The 19,736-nt window shown below is 34.1% G+C and overlaps 2 protein-coding genes across 3 annotated transcripts; both read right to left on the reverse strand.

Annotated features, from left to right (window-relative positions):
* Positions 1-6,441: 6,441 nt before the first annotated feature.
* Positions 6,442-9,415, reverse strand: LOC132174898 (probable xyloglucan endotransglucosylase/hydrolase protein 30). Its single transcript, XM_059586638.1, has 4 exons — positions 9,039-9,415; positions 8,836-8,936; positions 8,283-8,491; positions 6,442-7,095 (listed from the first exon to the last, which is right to left on the reverse strand). Exons 1-4 carry the CDS (start codon positions 9,247-9,249, stop codon positions 6,576-6,578), a joined length of 1,041 nt encoding a protein of 346 aa, XP_059442621.1. The 5' UTR covers positions 9,250-9,415; the 3' UTR covers positions 6,442-6,575.
* Positions 9,416-13,285: 3,870 nt separating this feature from the next.
* On the reverse strand, positions 13,286-17,928 carry LOC132176647 (UV-B-induced protein At3g17800, chloroplastic). 2 transcript variants are annotated; one of them, XM_059588912.1, is made up of 3 exons: positions 17,733-17,928; positions 15,767-16,041; positions 13,286-14,216 (listed from the first exon to the last, which is right to left on the reverse strand). In XM_059588912.1, the coding sequence occupies exons 1-3, from the start codon at positions 17,835-17,837 to the stop codon at positions 13,397-13,399; spliced, it is 1,200 nt and encodes a 399-aa protein (XP_059444895.1). In that variant the 5' UTR covers positions 17,838-17,928; the 3' UTR covers positions 13,286-13,396. The 2 variants fall into 2 exon arrangements, with proteins under 2 accessions (XP_059444895.1, XP_059444894.1); XM_059588911.1 differs by having other exon boundaries at positions 13,286-14,231.
* Positions 17,929-19,736: the final 1,808 nt, after the last annotated feature.

Raw genomic sequence — 19,736 nt, forward strand, 5'->3', positions numbered from 1 at the left:
TTTGGATACTTGAAGTTCAATACTAAAAAAGTTCATTTTAACTCATATATACCTTGTGTCATTATGTCAATATTGCCCTTTTCATTTTCAGAATTATGCTGGGATTTTTTGAAATCCCTTTGCCATCTTCTGATATTTCTATTAATAGCTGCACCTTCAAGAATGGATTTGCCTCTTCAAATCTCATGATAGCACAATTTGCTATTTTTCATTCCCTTGAGGCATTCCAACGATGGCTGTCGCCCTTCTTGTTAACTGGCTTCACCATTTGCTTATGATTTTGCATCATCATTTGAATTGCATCTTTTAATTTATTGATTGGCCATTATCTTGCTTTTATAAATAAATCAATGGAAGTTTTTTTCCCAGAGAGCTCTCATCTCTTTCTTCCCTCTTCAGAAACTCCCCCCAACCCCCCGCAATAAGCCTTTGTTTTCTCCTTGTGAGCGCCGAGCATAGAGGAAGGAAGAGTAAAGCCCCTCTGTTTTGGCTTCGACTAACATCTCTTCTGGCGGATTCCGGCAGCCCCAGCAACCTCCAAAGGCAACAAAGAATGAACTACGAAAGAAAATGCGTGCAATAAGGATAAGCTTAAACTCAAAAAATAGTTTATAGAAATAAAAAATGGAAACAATTTTATGCAGTTTAAATGAGGTTTCTTAATCAACCGAAAATGTTTTTGGTTTGACTAAAATTTCCGACCATGTCAAATACTGACAATAGGTAAAACCTTTTCCAAAAACGGGTTTGCATCGAAACAAACGTAGTCTCACTTTTTATTGAGAATATTACTTTTTTATTGAGAATTTAATATTATTTCGTAGGAATGTGGATTTCCACAATAGGTCCTAAAAGCAAGAAGAGAAGACAAGAATTTGAGTGATTTAACCTTAGAAGCCTACGTTTATAGTGCTAATGCCCAAGATGAGGGTTACAATTTTATTATATTGAGTTGTATATAATTATTTTACCATAGAGGTACTTGTAATTTATAAAGAAGCAAAACGATAGGTGAGGTGTGCTAGACAAGGCAAATTTTAGTAAGAAAGGCAAGCAAAGGACCAAGGGGAATTCTCAAGAAAATTTGGTCATTGTAGTATATATATGGATCAATGATATGGAAATTCAACGTGTCCGAAAAATGTTTGCTACCAACCAAAGTGAATTTATTCAAGAGAAAGATGCAACATACTCTCTCTTGAGATTGGCAATCAAAAGTGTGCATCTTTGGATTTCCAATAATCATTCAAAATTCAAAGGGATTTTGATGATAGAAGGCCAAACAGGCCTTTAGTCTTTTTGGTTACATTGGAAAGAAAGGTATATATCCTCTAGAGTGTAGACCACAAAAGCAATAAATAGGACACACGCATGCATGAAATGAAACCATTTTTCAACTGACCAATTCCCTTGTCATTTACACGTGTCATTCTAGAAGCTGATAATGACTCCCTGATTAAAGCATGCTCTAGAGATGTTCGACGGAATATGACTTTTCTTTCACCAGAGACAGAAACAGGAATTAATTCAGAGCTTCTCGATCTTTCACAATAAAGACAAATGTATTTAGATTATAAAACTATTTGTTAGGATATTTTATTATATTGTTATGTTTAATTCCTTATTAGCGTTTATTCCCTAACTTAATTATTATTATTATTATTTTTTTTTTTGCCACTCCTAAGTTCTCAATTTATGAAGACTATTGTAATATAATTAATACAATACTTAATATACAAAATATAATCTATTACGTCTCTCCCCTTTCGCTCTCTCTTCCCCTCTTCTTTGTCTCTTTTATATTGTTATTTTCAATATATCTAACTATTCATAATGATCTTATATATATATATATATATATATATATGGATTTTTCAAGAGACATGGTCATGAGTTTTATATTTTTCCGTTAAACTAGCTCGTGATGTTTTTACATGCAAAAGTCAATGAGAATGTGTACGTAATCTGGAGGCTGGAGCCAATGCAAATCAATGGTTTGAAATTTTTATCTAGAAATAGTCAGATGAATTAATATCTTTTGGTCAAAACAAAACAGCAGTACAGAACACAATTCATACATTCTTGAATGCCGTTTTTTCTTTGGCCATTATATTCAGTCGATCATTAAAAAATAATATATATATATATATATATATATATATATATTATATATAGTCCTTGGAGTCATAATTTAAAATCTTTATTTCACTAAATTTTTTTTTTTTGGAAAATTTACTCTTTGGGTCAATTGAAATGTCAATAAAATTTATACCGTCAAAATTTTTTAACAGTAGTTAGTCTCAATCAAAACGCACCGTTTTATCTCATTAAAATATTAAATTTTTATTAATTTAATTTAAAAATTAAATCTAAATTTTTTTAAAAAAAATTCCAGAGAGCAATCTACTGGTTATTGCATTGGTTGCTGCTGCAATCTACTTCGATCCTTGGATCTTTTTCCCACTCTACTGGGCTACTTAGAGAACAATGTTCTGGGCAATTTTTGTTCTTGGACATGATTGGTAATGGCATAGTGCCCCGTGGGTGGGGGGAGAGGGAAGATGGAGATGGAGGGAGAGATTTGGGGATTCCAACACACGCATAGGAATTACACAATCGCCGAAAGTGAGATATACAAGGATCGATTCGCTAGAGAAAGGTCCTATCCGGGTTCGATAATCCACCGGCTCCTTGTGAATCGGACCCAGAGCAACATCAGCAACTGACATTGTTCGAAAAACTTGAGGTTGAAGAAACTCATGGACCTGTTTCTTATTGCCTTAAATTTTTCAATTTTACAAAAGGGTTTTCAAACCTACAACAAACCCATAAATATTTACAAACCCAACAGGGGTCTTCAATCAAATTCGATCAAAGAACCCCCTCCTCTAAAATAAATCCAAAATCTCTATGAAAATTGTAACAACCCGGCCCTATATTGAGAAGATGAGAAAAAAGCCTACATAGAGTGGGTAGTTTATAAAGATAGTTATAAATGTTAAGTCTTATATTACCTAGTTACTAGGTGAAACTATGCTTTATAATGAATTCTAGTGAAACTTCAAAATTGACTAGTCTTTTTGAAGTAATAGCGCAGATGTGGCTAACATTTTTCCTTAGTTGCTATGTAAAATTGAGTTTTATAATAAATTCTAAAGAAGCTTCAAAATTGACTATTCCTTATGAAGTAATATCGCAATGTGGTACATGAACATTGAAATCCTTCGTGATTCTCAAGATCAATACCAGCTTTCGCCTGTAACAAATTCAACATTGCTAGAAATGGTTGCTTTCTCGCCATCAACGTTGCCGGAGATGGGTTTTTATATATATATAGATTTAATTTTTCCAATTGTGAAACACATGTGAAGGGGAGAGGAGCAGGTGAAAAAATAAAAAGAAAAAGAAGAACAGATAAATGAACAGATACAAAAATAAAAATAAAAAAGAAATAGAAGAACAGATCAATGGTTTCTAACCTTCTAACAACCATATATTGGGTAATTTTTTGACCAAGTTTCCAGAGACCCCAAATCCAGATCTGGCCTCTCTCTGGAAAATTTTCACACCTTACCTTACCCACCGCCGACGCGCTCTCTCTGGATTTTTTTATTTATTTATTTATTTTAGATTTAATTTTTAAATTAAATTAATAAAAAATTAATATTTTAATGAGATGAAACGGTGTGTTTTGATTGTGACCAACAACTGTTAAAAAAATTTTGACAATAGAGATTTTATTGGCATTTCGATTGACCCAAAGAGTAAATTTTTGAAAAAAAAAAAAAAACTTAAGGAAATAAAAATTTTGGCACGTTGACCCAAAGACTTATAATATATTTACCCATATATATATTGAATGACGAATTTGTAAGAGTTGACGGGAGAAAATAATTAATTTTCTTAATATGCTATCAAAGCGTATAATTAATGTGAGTTGGAATCCTATTTGCACTTTCTACCCTCCCATTTAAAATTTAAACTTTTACATATTGGATTTGAATCTATTCATTGAGGAAAATCACAAAGATGAGCAAATGTCCTTACAATCGCATTAAAATTATAGATGTATTTTTTTAAAAAAAAAAATACTTCAGTGCAATATAATGCCCATATTTATTTCATTTTTAGTGACATGGCAGATAGACAATCACATAAAAGGAAAGATTAAAATTTAAAATTTAAAATTTGAATTTTAATCCTCTCTCTCTCACTAAATATGGGCCAAATGTGAGCATTATATTGCACTGTAAAATCAAATGACTTTTGCACAGAGTATTAATTTCTCCAAATAATAAATGATTTTTTTTTCTTTTTTCAAGTTGTAATTTATGGTTATTCTGCATAACATTTGTGCAAATAATATTACAGAATTAAATACTCCTTATTTTTCTACATATATATATACTATTGCCAAAAAAAAATTTGGTGAGTATGGTTAGATTTATTTATTTTGGTGTAGGGGGTGAAAGTTGGTGACAATTAGCCGTGGTGGTTGAACCGAAGCACCTATACCAATAGGTCCAATACCATCTTTGTGATATTTGCATGGGTGTAGTTTAACTACTCTTGCATTTATTAGTATCCAATTTCCCATTTTCCTTTCTTTTATTATTTTATTTAATTTAGATATTCTGTATGAGGAGCAGAGGCAAGATTCTGTCAAGGGGGTGATTGAGGTTGATTGATAATTATAATGGCCCGGGTCATCCCTCACCAAAAAAAAAAAAAAAAGAAAGAAAAAGAAGAAGATAATAATGAGTCATCCTATCATCTCTAGCTTCGAATAGTACTCCTTCAAAGAGCAGCTTATTTATGAATGAATGTCGATGTTTGACTGAAGTTAACGTTGTTTTTTGCAGCATAAACATGGTAGTAATAATAATTATAATGAGAAAAAAAATAATTAAAAAAAGAAAAGAAAAGAAAGACTTGGTCTTGCTTCTTCGATAAAGATAAGCTGAGAAAGTCATTTTCGTTCAAGATTAACCAATAAACAAGATGAGGTGCTCTTTTTTCCACCTTACAATAATCACAACCAATTGCATTCATACATGATTATGACATTCTAACACTACACTATTATTAAGCTTATTCTTCAATCCAATTGATATGACATTAGACGGAAACTCCATTGGCTCAAAAATTAATTATTGTCTTTTTATGATCATAACTAAAAGAGATTGGAGTACTACAATATTCATGTTTTTTTAATGTTGATTAATCTAAGCACTTGGACGGTCTCTTGGTTGGATTATCGGTGCTCTCTAACTACCGTCCTAGTTTTGGTATTCTTAGCATTTTTCTAATTTGTATGTAATTTCGGTTTTTTTTTTTTTTTTTGAGATGTCCACACAAGAAGCGGAGGGAGAATTCGAACTAGTGACCTCCGCTTCATAAGGCGTGGTTCCTAGCCGATTGAGGTACCCTTTAGGGACTGTAATCTCAGTTATTAAGTTGTAATCAAGTTGTCCAAATTTTATAGAAATTCAAACAGCTTAAGAGGAGATCGAGCTACGAAACCCGCCACCAGCCAACTGGGAATATGATAATATTCCCATGCCCTGCCAATTATAAACTCATTTGTATTCTTTCCAAATATAAGATAAGATAAAATAGAATAAAATAAAAACCACTTTCATTATTGTTGGGCTATTAGCTTAAACACCACGTTAACCTCCATTTCAACGAAAAATGAACACCATTTTCATTTGTCTCGTCTCCATCAAGAGCCGGCCCCCAAGCTAATCACAGTGTCGTTGTCTCTCCATGGATTATCCTCATAACAACTTTTTGCTGCCTCCATACTTAGCCAATTATTGCGGTGCTAATAATTTTTATTAAAAGGGGTTATGAGTATAAATTCTCTACAAACTTCCCTAATTAAATTGAAAATAAGTGGATAAGAATTTGGCTATGAATTCTTATAAATGGAGCTAGCTGCAGCATTAACAGTCCAGCTCAAAATCTTCTTCCATCGTCAATTGCAGCAAGAAAAGCTCGACTTCGTTTTAGCCAAATTAATTAGGTTAGTACTACCATAATAGGAGATAGAAAGAGGGGTTGGTTGCATGCATGCCAAGCTTATGTTGTGTGTAAGCCACAGAGGTGGCATGCAAGTTATTGGAGTGGCCGAACTACCTTTTTGGCCTTAAAATAATTAATTTGTCCACCTTAATTAACCCAACTTTTTTAGGGTTGCTAAACCATCCCCTTTAACCAATTAAAGGGATAGTTTGACAATCTAGTTTTACAATAGTTTTGCAAGACTTGCCATCAATTAATATATAGTTTTACAATATAGTGATATATCAAAATACAAATATCCTTGGCAAGGAAATCCAAAGTCCAATTTATTATGGTCTTATAGGTATGAGACTTTGGGATAAGTCTTGCCAAATAAAAGCGAAATGAAACCCTATGACTTAATTAACGCGTCTATTATGATAATGTTTTATATATATTTATTTTAGTAAATATTAATGTACGTTATGAAAAAATAAAAATAAAAAAATCAACATCACAAAGTTTCAATTTACATATCGATAGACGGCATACATATCGATAGGCATCAATTAAACACTAGCATCAGAGCTTGAAGAAGTAGCCGAAGCCCGGCTTCGCCTCCTTGACTGGCGACGGTGGCTTCCTCCGAACTTGAGTCTTCCAGTGTCCTTAAACCGTTGCTTCTCCGATGGAATAATAACACACTCGGGCGGTGACACAGGGTACCTTAACATATCATAGCAATAGGAGTAGTACATGTAATTTTGGCGGAACTTGCGCATGGCACGGCGGCGCTCAGGCGTGACAATGGAATAGTCTTGGACGTCAAGGTGAGCATCCTTTTCGGCACAAACGCTGGCTACCGGGAATTGCTCAATAGGGTCAACGGGGCAACCTTCTAGGGCAAGGTCCTTGAATTCGGCTACAAAAGGTGCATACTTGTAGTTCACTTTGTATTTGCCGCCGGACGTGGCCCAATTTGAAGCATCCCATATGGTGGCGTACAAGGACATCGGCTTTGATGGGTAGTCGCCGCCCATTGCATCATTTCTTACAACCTCTCTGATAGGAACTTCATCAATGTAAAATCTGTTTATTTGAAAAAAAAAAAAACAAAATCAAGTCAATAACAGAGGATATATAATACTAGGGTTATAATAATTATTATTTTTTTTTTTACAATTTGTATTAGGAATTAATTACATGATTAACATGAGTAAAGCCAATGTCAAAAACTTAGGAAAGTATTAGGTAAGGGAAAAAAAAAAGAGTTAATAATTAATGTGTTAGCCGTTATATGTAAACCATGCCAGTAAACCATGCCAGCTAGCAAAACTCACTAATTATGGTCATCTTCTTGCTTCTACATATATATATATATATATATATATATATATATATATATATATATATATATTATGAATCATAAAATATATATGGTGGGGGGATTTTTCCAGCAACTCCTACCATGAAGAATAAAAAATTAATGCAGTACTTCACATGATTATGGACTAAGATTGAAATTAAGTTTTTTTTTATTTAGACCCGTGTCCTCTTTCTATCGTATAGAAGAATTCGGGCCGAGATCGAGGGCGAGGGGATCTAGATTTTGGGGCGTCCGAACAAGTCTGCAGACTACCCGAAGTAGGGGGCCCACCTATTCGAACGCCCTGAACGCCACACCATTCTCTCATTTTTTGTCTGAATCCTCTAAAATTAGGACAAAGATTTTCAGAAAATTCCGGTCCACCTTGGTGATGAAGGTGAGCCTAAAGGTTCAACCGCAAGAATAGTGAAAATTCAGTGCAATCAAAATATTTGCTGCAATTCTCAATCTATATATGGCATGGTATATACCAATTAATTTGCGTTACCATCATATATCAAGGAAAAACGGTTTAGAAAACAAATTAATTCATGCCCATGTTTAAACAAAATTAGTATAAATCTAGAAAAATTGACCTAACTAGAGAAAAGTAGACAGCAAAAAATCTTTGGCACAATTCAAGAAAAAAAAGAAAATAAATAAATATATATCATTTTCAAGTTCAAAAAAGAATTCACTCTTGTCCACAACTTTTAATTAGAAAAGTCTCATCTCACACGCAACGCCAACCCATCTTTCCCACTCGTGATGTCAAACAAACACACAACAAAGGAGACAAAGGCGTACCACGTTAATAACTATTGTGCATAAAAACTTTCCCAAAGCAGAAAGAACAATCAAAATTAAGAGATAAATATTTAAATTGATTAATTAAAAAAAAAAAACTCACATGATGTTTTTTGCCGTCCAAAGAATGCTGTAGCGGTGGAACTGCTTGGTGGGGTCGAACCAAAGGCGGTAACGCTCCTCTCGGCCGCGGCTTGTGCTGCCGTTTCCGTACAAGTTGGTCTGAAACCGCCATGGCTTCCCTTCAAGGTTCCCTAGGAACTCGAAGTCTAGCTCGTCGTGGCTTTTCTCGAATACGTCGCCGTTTGATGTCTGTAATGATCAGTATATGAAAAATTCAACGATGATGATCATGATGACATGTAATCATTATGCATGATGGTTTAGCGGGGCATGGAGATGGAGGAGGAATGTCATCAATATGTACAACGAGCAATTACGTGTATATATGTATATATAAGGAAAACTGACTAATTAAGGCCTTGAAAATTGAATTGTTTCCTTAATTTTGATGGGTTTGTTAAAAATCTAAACTTTATGATACGTGACAATCAAAATTCTATTTTCTTTTCCGTTTCCTTTTTTTTTTTTTTTTTTTCTTAACAAACAAACAAATTCAAACGATTTACTAAAAAGGATGTTATGATCATACTTACATAAAACGCAACACAGATTCCGGCGGTGTAATCCGACGGCAGCTTGATGTTCGCGCTGAAGAACCCATGCTTGTATAGATTGGAGGAGATAAAACCCGAACCTATCAAAAATAAACAAATAAACAAATAAACAAAGTTCTTTTCTTCCATTTAAAAAATCAATGGAAGAACCACGCCATGTCAGCTTTGGTTGGTGAAGATACCTGTGAAGCGATCGAGGAGGAGGCGGACGCCTTTGCCGTCGGGGGCGCGGACGAGGTTGCCGTCGCCGAAGAGAGGTGAGTAGGCGGGGTTGAAGGGAATGGTGGAGAGGTTGTTGAAAGCTGCGTTGGAAAGGAAGAAAAAGAGAGGGAGGAGGAGGGAAAATAAACCGAGCCTACTATAAGATGGTCCGAAACAACGTAAACGATCCATGCTTTTGTTTTCTCTTTTATTTTCTATCTTATGTTTTCTCTCTCCTCTCCGCTCGCTTTGCTTTCTCTGTAAGTCTATGTATATATATATATGTGTGTGTGTGTGTGTGTGTATTTAGAGCAGCAGAAGGAATTCAATGCAAAGGATATATAATGTGAGAGAGAGATAGAGAGACAGAAGGGAAAGAAAGAAGAGATCGAATGGTCTTTGCGGCTGCTCTATGAGATTTCTTTATTATGGGTGTGTACGAGAATACCCTTGTTGTGTTGGGATATTACGAGGTGGCCACTATGCAGGATTATAAAGTAGGGGTGGTTGGAAATTTGTGATCTTTCTTTATCATGGTGGTTTAGGGGTTGATTCTAATTAATCATTCAAATTGAGGATATTGGGTAATGATTTTGAATAATTCATTAATATTGTTCTTCGTCTTTATTTATCACACTTATTTTATATTAATTCATATGACGTATTTAAATGACTTTTTATATATGTCAGTTAATACGATGATTTGTAGGAATTCCGGCTTATTTTGTGAAGATGCCAACAATGGAGTAGGATTGTATGGTAGGGGTGGTTGGAATTTTGTCATTGTTTTTAAAATTATTGGTGGTTTGATGATTAATTGATTCTAGTCTATCAAATAGGGGTTTGATTAATAATATTTAGGAGATTTGATATGCCAATGTATCATGCAGCTGCCAACAAAGGAGAATGGTGTCTTTGGGGGTTGAAAGTCAAGGGGAAGATGACAATCAAGATGATGTGGGATTCACATGAGTTCTTGGAGGTTGCATGCAGAAGTTTGCATTGAATAATCAGCCATCACCCACAAAATAAAATAATCTATTGCTTAATCCTTGAAAAAATATTTAAAAATAAAAAGGCCAATTAGTAGAATTCCTTGTAAAACTTCTAATACGTAATAAAAACTAATATATTTTACTAATGCTATTATTATTATTATTATTATTATAACACTAGGGATCTCATACATTTTTGGTTGAAAAGTATTTCTAAACAAAGGAGAGCACATAAAGGTAGAATTGAATATTTCCAACTCAAAATATTTGGTATTTTCCTTGTAAATTGTATGAAAATTAAAAAAAATATATATATCAATATGAAACTTGCAAAATACGAAGAGTCGTTGTTTTTCTTCTTTTCTATATGATGAAGTTGCATAAAATGCACCTTCTCTAGATAGATACTCATTTTTTATTTTTTATTTTGACATGTTGAGAAGGGAGATGGAGAATTCGAACTAGTGACCTCCGCTTCATGAGGCGTGGTTCACAACCGATTGAGAAAAATATATATTTTTCTCTTTTTTCTCTTGTATTTAATTTAATATGACAATAACAATACTTACGTGTCGAATTTTGGAATCGGAATGATGACATTACAAAATAAAAAAAATAATTTCATTTAAAAAATTAAAATAAAAAAATAAAATAAAGTCAAGCAAGGCATATTATCTACCTGACTATTCTAGAAATTTTGGCAATGAGAGTGACAGTAACCTACCCTTTCAAATGTTATATATTTTTAATAATGAGGGGTTGGTTTTCTTTTCTTTTCTTTTCTTTTTGAAAGTGAGGGGTTGGTTTTCGTAATAATCGAAGAGTTTTGTAAAACAAGTTGCTGAGGGTGGGTATTATTGTCCACAGAGAAAAATAGGTTAAGGAACAGGGATGAAGCGTGTGAGAGCACGCCTTGTAGTCATCTGATGCGGTCGAGGGTAGTTTGGGAAATAGAAGCCGTGTTTGTGTAACGGTTTAAAGGGACGGAAGAGAAAGCTTCTTCGCTTTAGTCGCCGAAAACCGCGTGCGAGACTAACGGCGACGTTTTAAAGTGCCACGCTGTCTTTACTCTGACCTCTGGTTTTCCACTCTTTCTTCACAGCCTATTAAAACGGTCAAAAGTTTATCACTCTTTTTCCTCTTTCTTTCTCCTTTACTTCATTATTTCTATTTAGCTCTCTTTTTTCGTATATCTATTTTTACTATAAAAAAATCGGTCATCAATGTAAAAAAAAAAAAAAATTTGTTTATTAACTTAATGCAAAACATATAATCAATCAAAAACTTTCCTAAACGATTTTGAAAACGTTTTATTTTTAATTTTCAAAACAAAAAAACACTACACTTTTTTTCAAAACCATTAACCAATTATAAGTTAAAATATAAAACACCTTTCAAAAAAAAAAAAAAAAATCCCACTTTTTTTATAAGTTAGAACAAGTGATGCAGTAAGTTCCAATATTGCGTCATTTATACTCAATTAATTGTTTATCGATTATGAACGTCTCTATTTCAAATGAAATGAAAATTATTTATTTTATTGATTTAGCGGTATATATGTTGTTATATATATATATATTACCACGCCAATGCAAATTTTATTTTGTTATGCATTCATGTTATCGCCTGCAGATCACTTATATTTACAAATATGTCTATGAGGGTATTTTTTGTTTTTTGTTTGAAAAAATGTTTTTAACGTGACCTAAAAATAAATAAATAAAAGTAGTTTTCTATAAAAAGAAATATTTTATGTTTTAAATAGAAAAAAATAAAAAGATAAAAAATAAAAGAACAAAAAAGATAAAATAATAAAATAAAAAAATCGTTAACAACAATTAATAATCTTAATTTGGAAAAATTACATAGACCCATGTTTTACGCGTTTGTGGCATGCGTGCAATCTAAAGAGGCATGAGACAAAGCTCCCTCTTAATGAGTATGATTACTCATTAAGAAAAGGTTTAACAGCCAGCATCTTAGGGGGATGGCATGGCATCTTTTCTTTGGAAGAAGCTGCCCAAAAGCAACTCTTTTTTTTTTTTTTTTTTTTTCTTTTTCTTTTTTCTGGGTTGGAAAGTGAAAGTTGCAGAAGAATAACCCTAAATAATATAAGAATAAAAAAAATAAAAATAAAAAATGATAATCCACCACATAAGTTATACATGTAAGCATTTAGCCGGAGAAGTTTGGAATTTAGATGTGTTAATTAATTATCATGCTACCCAAGTCAATATAGTAGTATCTTTTAGACAAGCCTCCACAGTGACCCTTTTCTTGGCTTGCGGGCCAAGATTCTTTTGGATCATGCTTTGAGTCTTTGACCCATTTCTAGATTTAGGGTTGTTGTACGAGGTTCCACTTTTGTTGTTTTTTGGTTAATGTTACAGCCCTATGATGCTTGGAATTGGAAGTCTGTCTTTCTTTCTATCTACCTCTTGAGTAGATTGGATTTGAATTTTAGTTGGGTCTTTCAATAATTATAGTAGAAGTCGTTTGTCAATTGTAGTTAAGAGTCTTGTGTTTATTTTACATTAGTATATTTTCATAAGTCTATTTAAATCAACCTCTTGAATAAATTTAATGGAGAGAAGGAGGATCAAATTTCCTTTAAAAACCTAGTCGAACTTATTCCACTACGGATTTAACATTTAAGTTTGTAACAGAAATTTGGTCAAAGTAAATGATGAGACGAAGCAGGGATCCATCATATTAGAGTACGGCTACTCTTCACACCGGACCGGCCGAAGTGGCACGTTAAAGACAAAGAGTTGAGAAAATGAGATTTTGTACAAGATAACAGTTTTCTGTTTCTGGTGTAGTGACAACATGGAGGGATCCTCCTTATTCATGAAAATCTGGTATTTCAGGAATTAAACTCCAGCAAGCTTTTTGGCTTGCCATTAAGTTGTCTGAACAAAAGTAGATACGTCCACTGGAGGGTTAGCTGTAAGCATCTTTCCCGAGTCCAAAACTTATCCTAGGCTTCTCTCTTTGTACAACAATGGAATCTCTTCCACAAAACACAACTAATTTCAAATCATAGTCCTTTTTTTCTATTTCTCTGTTTACATTTTTACAGACTTCCTCTATAAGCCATTAGGGCTAAGATTTTTACTTGTTAGGTAAGGAAAGCCGTATGCATCTCTTAAAAAACAAAATACCTGACTATTGTATGTACCGAAAGAGAAATGTTACACATACTGTCACTCCTACACTTTTGGCTTTTAAAATTACCACTAAATCCACTCTTACTCATACTATAAACCCATTACACCATTCTCGACACATTACAGACTGTACAGCCTCAGTGAGTATCAACAGATATGAATGCTACTGTTTTTTTAGCTTTTAACAAAGTGGTATTTGGATTCAACATAGCTTTCTGCATCCCATAGGAATGATCCAAATGCAACTGCCTCCAAGACTAACATTGTCAATCCACTGAAAGTAATTGCAAGTATTTCATCACTAGACGTGTCGATTGAACCGTCATTGGCGATCCTGATGTCAGGCCTCCCAAACAGGGCCTGTGTCTGCTTTTCAATCAAGGAAATAGCTTCTTTGGATCTTATAGTAGCATATCTCTGAAGAGTCTCTGCGTCCAAGTACATAACGTAGGATCTCAGTCGGTATGATTTGCCTTCATCAGTATCCATGAAACTTCCCCCATCACTCTCTCCACCATCATTGGGAAATACCCGGATCAAGGAATCTGGATCCCAGAGCTGTTTTGGCCGAGTAGGATCTTCAAAACTTACCTGCTCTGGTCTTAAACCAACAGGAAGAGTTTTCATGGTTCTTTCAAGTTGAAATCGTTCATCAACTCTTTTAAGAAAATATCCATACATTATTGAAGCAGCATATAGCTTTCCAAGTTTGATTTTGCTGATCTGAACAATTGTATCAAGAGGGCCCACGAGTCGCTCCCCTAGTACAAGAGATATGTGGCTCTGTATCATCTCGATTGCTTCTGGAGAATGAACAGATTCTAGTTTCTGCTCTTGGTTCGGCCAAAAATCCACACGGCCAGTAGGATCTGAGGTTGCTGATATCTTTGGGATCATCAAAATGTTATTGTCCACAAATTTCTGTACAATTAAGCAGTATATTATTTCTTCCAGTGTCTTACGCCTTTCCTTGTCTCTGACTTCAGCAATTCTCCTAAAATACGTAGCTCTAGTTTAAATTGGTTACTTTATATTACCAGCAATTGAACAATTTAGCAGATAAATGTTGAAATGATAAAAATAAAATAAAATAAATAGATACATGGATGAAAGCCAATACATCTGCAAAAGATATTGTTTATTATGGAATACCATTATTAGCATTTATAGTGGTACACTTAGGGTAAGTAATTCTCTAGGTATTCATTTGGTTATACGCATCACTTACAGAACAAATAATTAGATTAAAAAGGAAAAATTAGAAAGCAGCTTAGGGGCCATGAAGCAATCAGGTGCCAGTGGCTGACTCAAGTGCCCCACGAACCGTGCAAAATGGTCAGCTTTTTGGGAAATTTCCAACAGAACAATTTCAACAAAATCTTTCAATCTTTCAATTTCTTAGGATAGAGAAATAATCAAGGTTATCCAGGGCGGTGGCTACATTCAGTTTGCCACATAGGAACTCGAAAAAGTGCATGTTCTGAGTGTGAGCATGTTTATAATCTCTAATATCGAAAGCTAAATTCTCCAAGGGTCCCTGTAGAACTTATTGCACTATTGTGTCAAAAATTTATTCCAACCCAAGATCAAATAAAATAAGCCCATTTCCTTGGTACTTTTGAGGCCCTAGAAAAATTTTGATGTTCTGCTTTATAACCCAGCAGAGTAACCATCATGTCAAATCTGTAACCTTTCAAAATCGAATATACAAACATTATGAATGATGATCAAAGCTGGGGAAGTGTTGTAAGAATAAGCTGTACTAATAAAATCTCTCAAAATTTTCAATTGAGGGACGCCATTAAAGTCAATAATGACCATGACCCAAAGAGAATATAGTACATCCCTAATGATGATGACCTCAAATTTTTAGACTCAATCCTCAAGATCCTTTCATATTCTAGCTTATTGGTTTTCCTCAACTGGTTACTTCTAATCAAGTATTTGACACTACAGATATTAGCATCACAATCAAACACACGCATATATATATATATAAGTTTGCCATACCACTACCAAGGAACCTGCAATCCATTATCCATAATGCTAGTCTATCAATTTTTTTTTTTTTTTTTTGATAAGTAATGAATAATGCTAGTCTATCAATTACTGAAGAAAGCATCAGAATCTCTCAGAATATTAGGAGACACCAATTAACTCCATAATGGCTATGACATATAAAGAGTTTACTTCATTGACTAGTAGCAGAGCCAGATTTACAAGATTAGTGGGGCCAAAATAATGGTGAAAATAAAATGTAACCAAAAATAGGGGTGAGATAAAAGAAATCAGTGAAGCAGTCTGCCACTTGCACATGAAGTGGCTAATACTACAAACTATAGCATCACCTCTTCTATTAATGCCTACCTATTTTCTTGGACTTTTTGAAGTCTGGCATTTTATTTGAAATCAAAGCCCCAGTCTAACATTAGAATTACATTCTTCTTCTGAAATCAAAAGGCTTACTTATTTACCTTAAAATCAAAGCCAAAAGGAGATCACAAAATAACAATAAATATTAGGACCAGAGACCACAGTACTTACTTGTAAAGGAGATCTTGAGATGAAGCAGTTTCTTCACTCTGGGAATCTTTATGAGTTTGAAGGCTCTCGAGTTGCTGATCAACAGCTGCAGGCAGTAGATGAGGATGGGTTTGCAAAATTTGCGCCAAAAGCTGACCAACTGGGGATTCAAATTCAAGAGGAGCAACTGGAACAAAATTATCGCTTGAATCCCCTGAGGCTTTCACAGTGAAGCCTCTTTCTCGACATTTGTGCAGTCCAGTCCCAAGCTTGGGAATGCAAAATGAAGGACAATTCTGGAAAATAGTGCATTACGTTTGAGACAGAGAAAGAACAGGAGGAGAAGAAGAATGTCAAATATCAAGCATCTTGTATCTATTCCGCAATTCATGACGCATGGATCTTCAAGCACTACAGTAGGGAATTTGACATTAAAGTTATGGACCTTAGTTTTATGATTTTTACTACCAAACATAGTAAGAGTATGGTCTAAAATGTATAGATTTGCCTCACTTCTCTTGCTATTTTCTCTAACCCTCAATCTGCTAGTCTAGAAAATGAACATGTGTTAATCTGAAGAGGATTTATGCTTTTGCCTCTGTAAAATCACAATTTCACCTCAGTTAAGTCACATAAATGTTTGTATCTTTAGATAGGTAGGCAGGCCACATAGTTTTATTAGGCTTAATTACAAGGAATCTTTTTGTTCCCAGGCCTCTAAAATCAAAAGCACATAAGAGATGAATATCATCTTTTCTTTTCTTTCCAGACATGATCTCAGCAACAAAACAATGAATTGTCACTATGTAAAGTATGATTCATACCGCTCATTGAAAGTATTCAACTAAATGCCATTATGTACAAGTTGCAATGTTCTTAACAGGATTTCAGCACTCATAATTAATATCTCCATATTTGTGTTTCTCCCTATATAAATCTTAAAAATCATGATCTCTGTTAAAAAGGAACTAACAAATATACTATTAAGTCAACCTTCAGGGCCAACCAGTAGATACATATAGTTGAATCAACAAATGTAGTCAATAGACATCACTTCTTGAAAGTGTCTAGTCCAAGTAACTTCATTTCCTTGATAGTTACCTTTCAATTTTTCCTCTTTTGTTTTTTTTTTTAATTATTTAGTTAATCAAGCACCTAAAATTAGCTTTAGTGAAGTATGCCTCTCTACAATTTGACATCTATATAAGCGTCATTATCTAGTGTTGGACCTATATAGGTAGAGTCTTGGTGTGACTTGGATACGGTTCTACCCTTCAGTAATCTGTATGTAATGGTCACTCCCAAGACTCAAACCTTGCACATTTGAGCTTGGCAACCCAAGACCAACGGTAAAATGGAAACCCAAAATAATTAGTCAATCATATATACCAAAAGTTTAATTTACATAATAGAAAATGATAAGGATTATCCATCAACACAATATGCTGCATCACAACAAGACCATACAGAAACCGTAGTGTCCAAGATAAACAATCATTCCTCAACAGCAACTGACAAGATAATCTCAATCTGTAACAGTTCATTATTTACACAAGTGCTTTCACCAAATTACGGCAAGGCAGCAAACACATTCCCAAAAAAAAATTAAAAAAAAAAAAAAAAAAAAAAATAGCTCCTCAAAACAAATGGGGCTAAAGGAAAAAACCCAGAGAGCAAATCAATCACATGTGTAAAGGTTTCATTTTCCTCGCCTTCAGGCAAAAGGAGAAAAAAAAGGTTAAAAATTTTCATATTTCTTCCTTTTCCTGGCATTTCCCAGCAACCAAACAAACCACAACCCTCATTTCAAAAGCGCATCAGTCATAGTTTCCTCCACTCCCAAAATACAGAAACTTAAAAATCAAAAAGGAAATTACGATTCTTTCACTTTCCCAAGTATTCTGAGAAACCAAGCGCAGCATAAGAGATTGATAGTACACAAACAAACACGTATAAAGAGCCGCAAGAAAACGATTAAGTAGCATACTCTGGGGAATCCAGCAGAAAGAAATTGCCTGAATTTTGGGGACCTGAAACTACCGGTCGACGGAATTACCACCAACAAGTTGTTGATTGCTCCTGAAATCTGCATTCCTGAGGGCTAGGGTTCTAAAACTCACTCTCTGTGAGAGAAAGCTCTGGTGGTTAAAACAGTTGGGTTACTTTTGAGATATTTCAGTGCTCTGTTTCTTTCTTGTACTCTTCTTATATATATATATATTTCTTTCTTGTACTCTTCTTTTATATATATATATATATATGTAACAAAGTAATGTCACCGTCTCCAATTCTCATCGTATTCTATGAAAAAATTGATCTACCTAATAAAATCGACCGTAGCTAAAATTAAAAAATAATAATAAAATACATTAGGATAGATCACTAGCAGCAGTTTTCAACCATTTTTCTTTAATTTAGAAAATAAAACTACTTTTTGATTCCCTATAAAAAAAAAAAAAAAAAAAAAAAAATCACAATAAATTCTTTTATTTTTTTCAGAGAGAGGAGAGAGAATTGTTAAGACATGTAAAGGAGAGATGAGATAGAATCAATTTTTTATAATTTAATAATGCATTGGACGTTTACAGTGTTTCCCAATACTGTAGATGCCCTTTGATGTTAGTTATATTTAAGACTTCTGATATTGGTATTTTTTTAGATTTTCCCTAAACATAAGGAATGGAATGGGCTATAGGGAGTTTGATGTTAGTGCTCTTAAAAAGATGAAAATTGTTAAAGTTGTTTTAGCTAAGAAGGAATTTCTTGGCAAAAAAAAAAAAAGTTAAAGAAATAATTTAAAATATTTAGTTCCTAATATATCCATGTGTTACATTAATTCACCACCAGAAAAGAAGCAGGATCTTGCTTCTTATTCTGACTTATTTTCGCTACATAATTAACGATAGGAAATCAGAGGTTCCTATGCCTCCAAACACTAGGTTTGAGAATTAATTTTGCAAGCTTCATTGCACCCTAAACATGGATTTAAATAGAACTACAATTTAGGTCAAATCCCTCTAAAATTTGTAAAAGTAATACTACCTAGACTAGGAAAATAAAAGAGAATATCCTTACTTGACTTACAAGGTAGTGGAGAAAGTCTCCTTATTAGGAGAGGACTAAGTCTCCTTATTAGAGCATTCCCAGCAGACTCCCTATAAGGGAGTCTGTTCCCTATATGTAGGGAATATGTCCAAAAAATCACAAAAAATGTCCTACAGCAGATTCCCTAAATGGTTCCTTAAACCATCAGATGCTACAGTAGAACCCAATGTATTGGGTTCTACTGTAGCGATCCATATGATTATTATATTAAAAAAAAAAAATTCTCTCTCCTCTCTCCTCTCTCCTCTCACGTCTCTCTCTCCCACCTCACCAAACGGCCGGACGACACCGAGGTCCTCCACCAGTCAAGCGCCATGTTCTCTCTCACCCAGGTCCTTGCTCTTCCATAAAAGCTTGGTGTTTTTCATCAGGGACCTCTTTACCAGGTTGCAAATCAGGGGATCGAGTTCAAGAACAAATCTCTGGAGTCCTTGCTTCACCTCCTTGGCAGGGATGAAAAATCCTCAAGCTTGGTTGCCAAAGAAGGATTCACTTGCTGGATTTTAACCACAACTGGGGCCTCTGCTTTGTGTTTGAAAAAGGGGGTCTGGGGCCTCTGCTTCAGATTCTCGAACACCGCCGAGCCCATCGGAAAGAATGAAACGGAGGGAGAGAGAGAAAAACGAAATGGAACGGAAAATCATCGGAGCGAAGAAAATCAAATCCAAAAAATTAAAAGAATCCAAAAAAATCAAATCTACCTCTTTTGGATTCTGAAAATCTCTACCTCTTTTGGATTCTGAAAATCAAATCCAAAAAAATGAAACAGAACCTTCGGAGGGAAGAAAATATGACGGAGAGAGAGAAAGTTTGTTTAATAAATTAAAAGAATAAAATAAAAAAAGTAAAATAAAAATAATAATATTTTAATACTATTGGGAATGAT

This window comes from Corylus avellana, chromosome ca3, assembly GCF_901000735.1.
Source record: "Corylus avellana chromosome ca3, CavTom2PMs-1.0".
NCBI lineage: Eukaryota > Viridiplantae > Streptophyta > Magnoliopsida > Fagales > Betulaceae > Corylus > Corylus avellana.

Coding starts and splice junctions, on each gene's coding strand:
- LOC132174898 (XM_059586638.1), bottom strand. CDS start 9,249: ATGGATCGTTTACGTTGTTTCGGACCATCTTATAGTAGGCTCGGTTTA. Junction 8,937..9,038: donor CCTCCTCGATCGCTTCACAG/GTATCTTCACCA, acceptor TATTTTTGATAG/GTTCGGGTTTTATCTCCTCC. Junction 7,096..8,282: donor TGGACGGCAAAAAACATCAT/GTGAGTTTTTTT, acceptor TCAAATAAACAG/ATTTTACATTGATGAAGTTC.
- LOC132176647 (XM_059588911.1), bottom strand. CDS start 17,837: ATGCAGATTTCAGGAGCAATCAACAACTTGTTGGTGGTAATTCCGTCG. Junction 16,042..17,732: donor TTTCTGCTGGATTCCCCAGA/GTATGCTACTTA, acceptor ACTATTTTCCAG/AATTGTCCTTCATTTTGCAT. Junction 14,232..15,766: donor TCTCAAGATCTCCTTTACAA/GTAAGTACTGTG, acceptor AATTTAAACTAG/AGCTACGTATTTTAGGAGAA.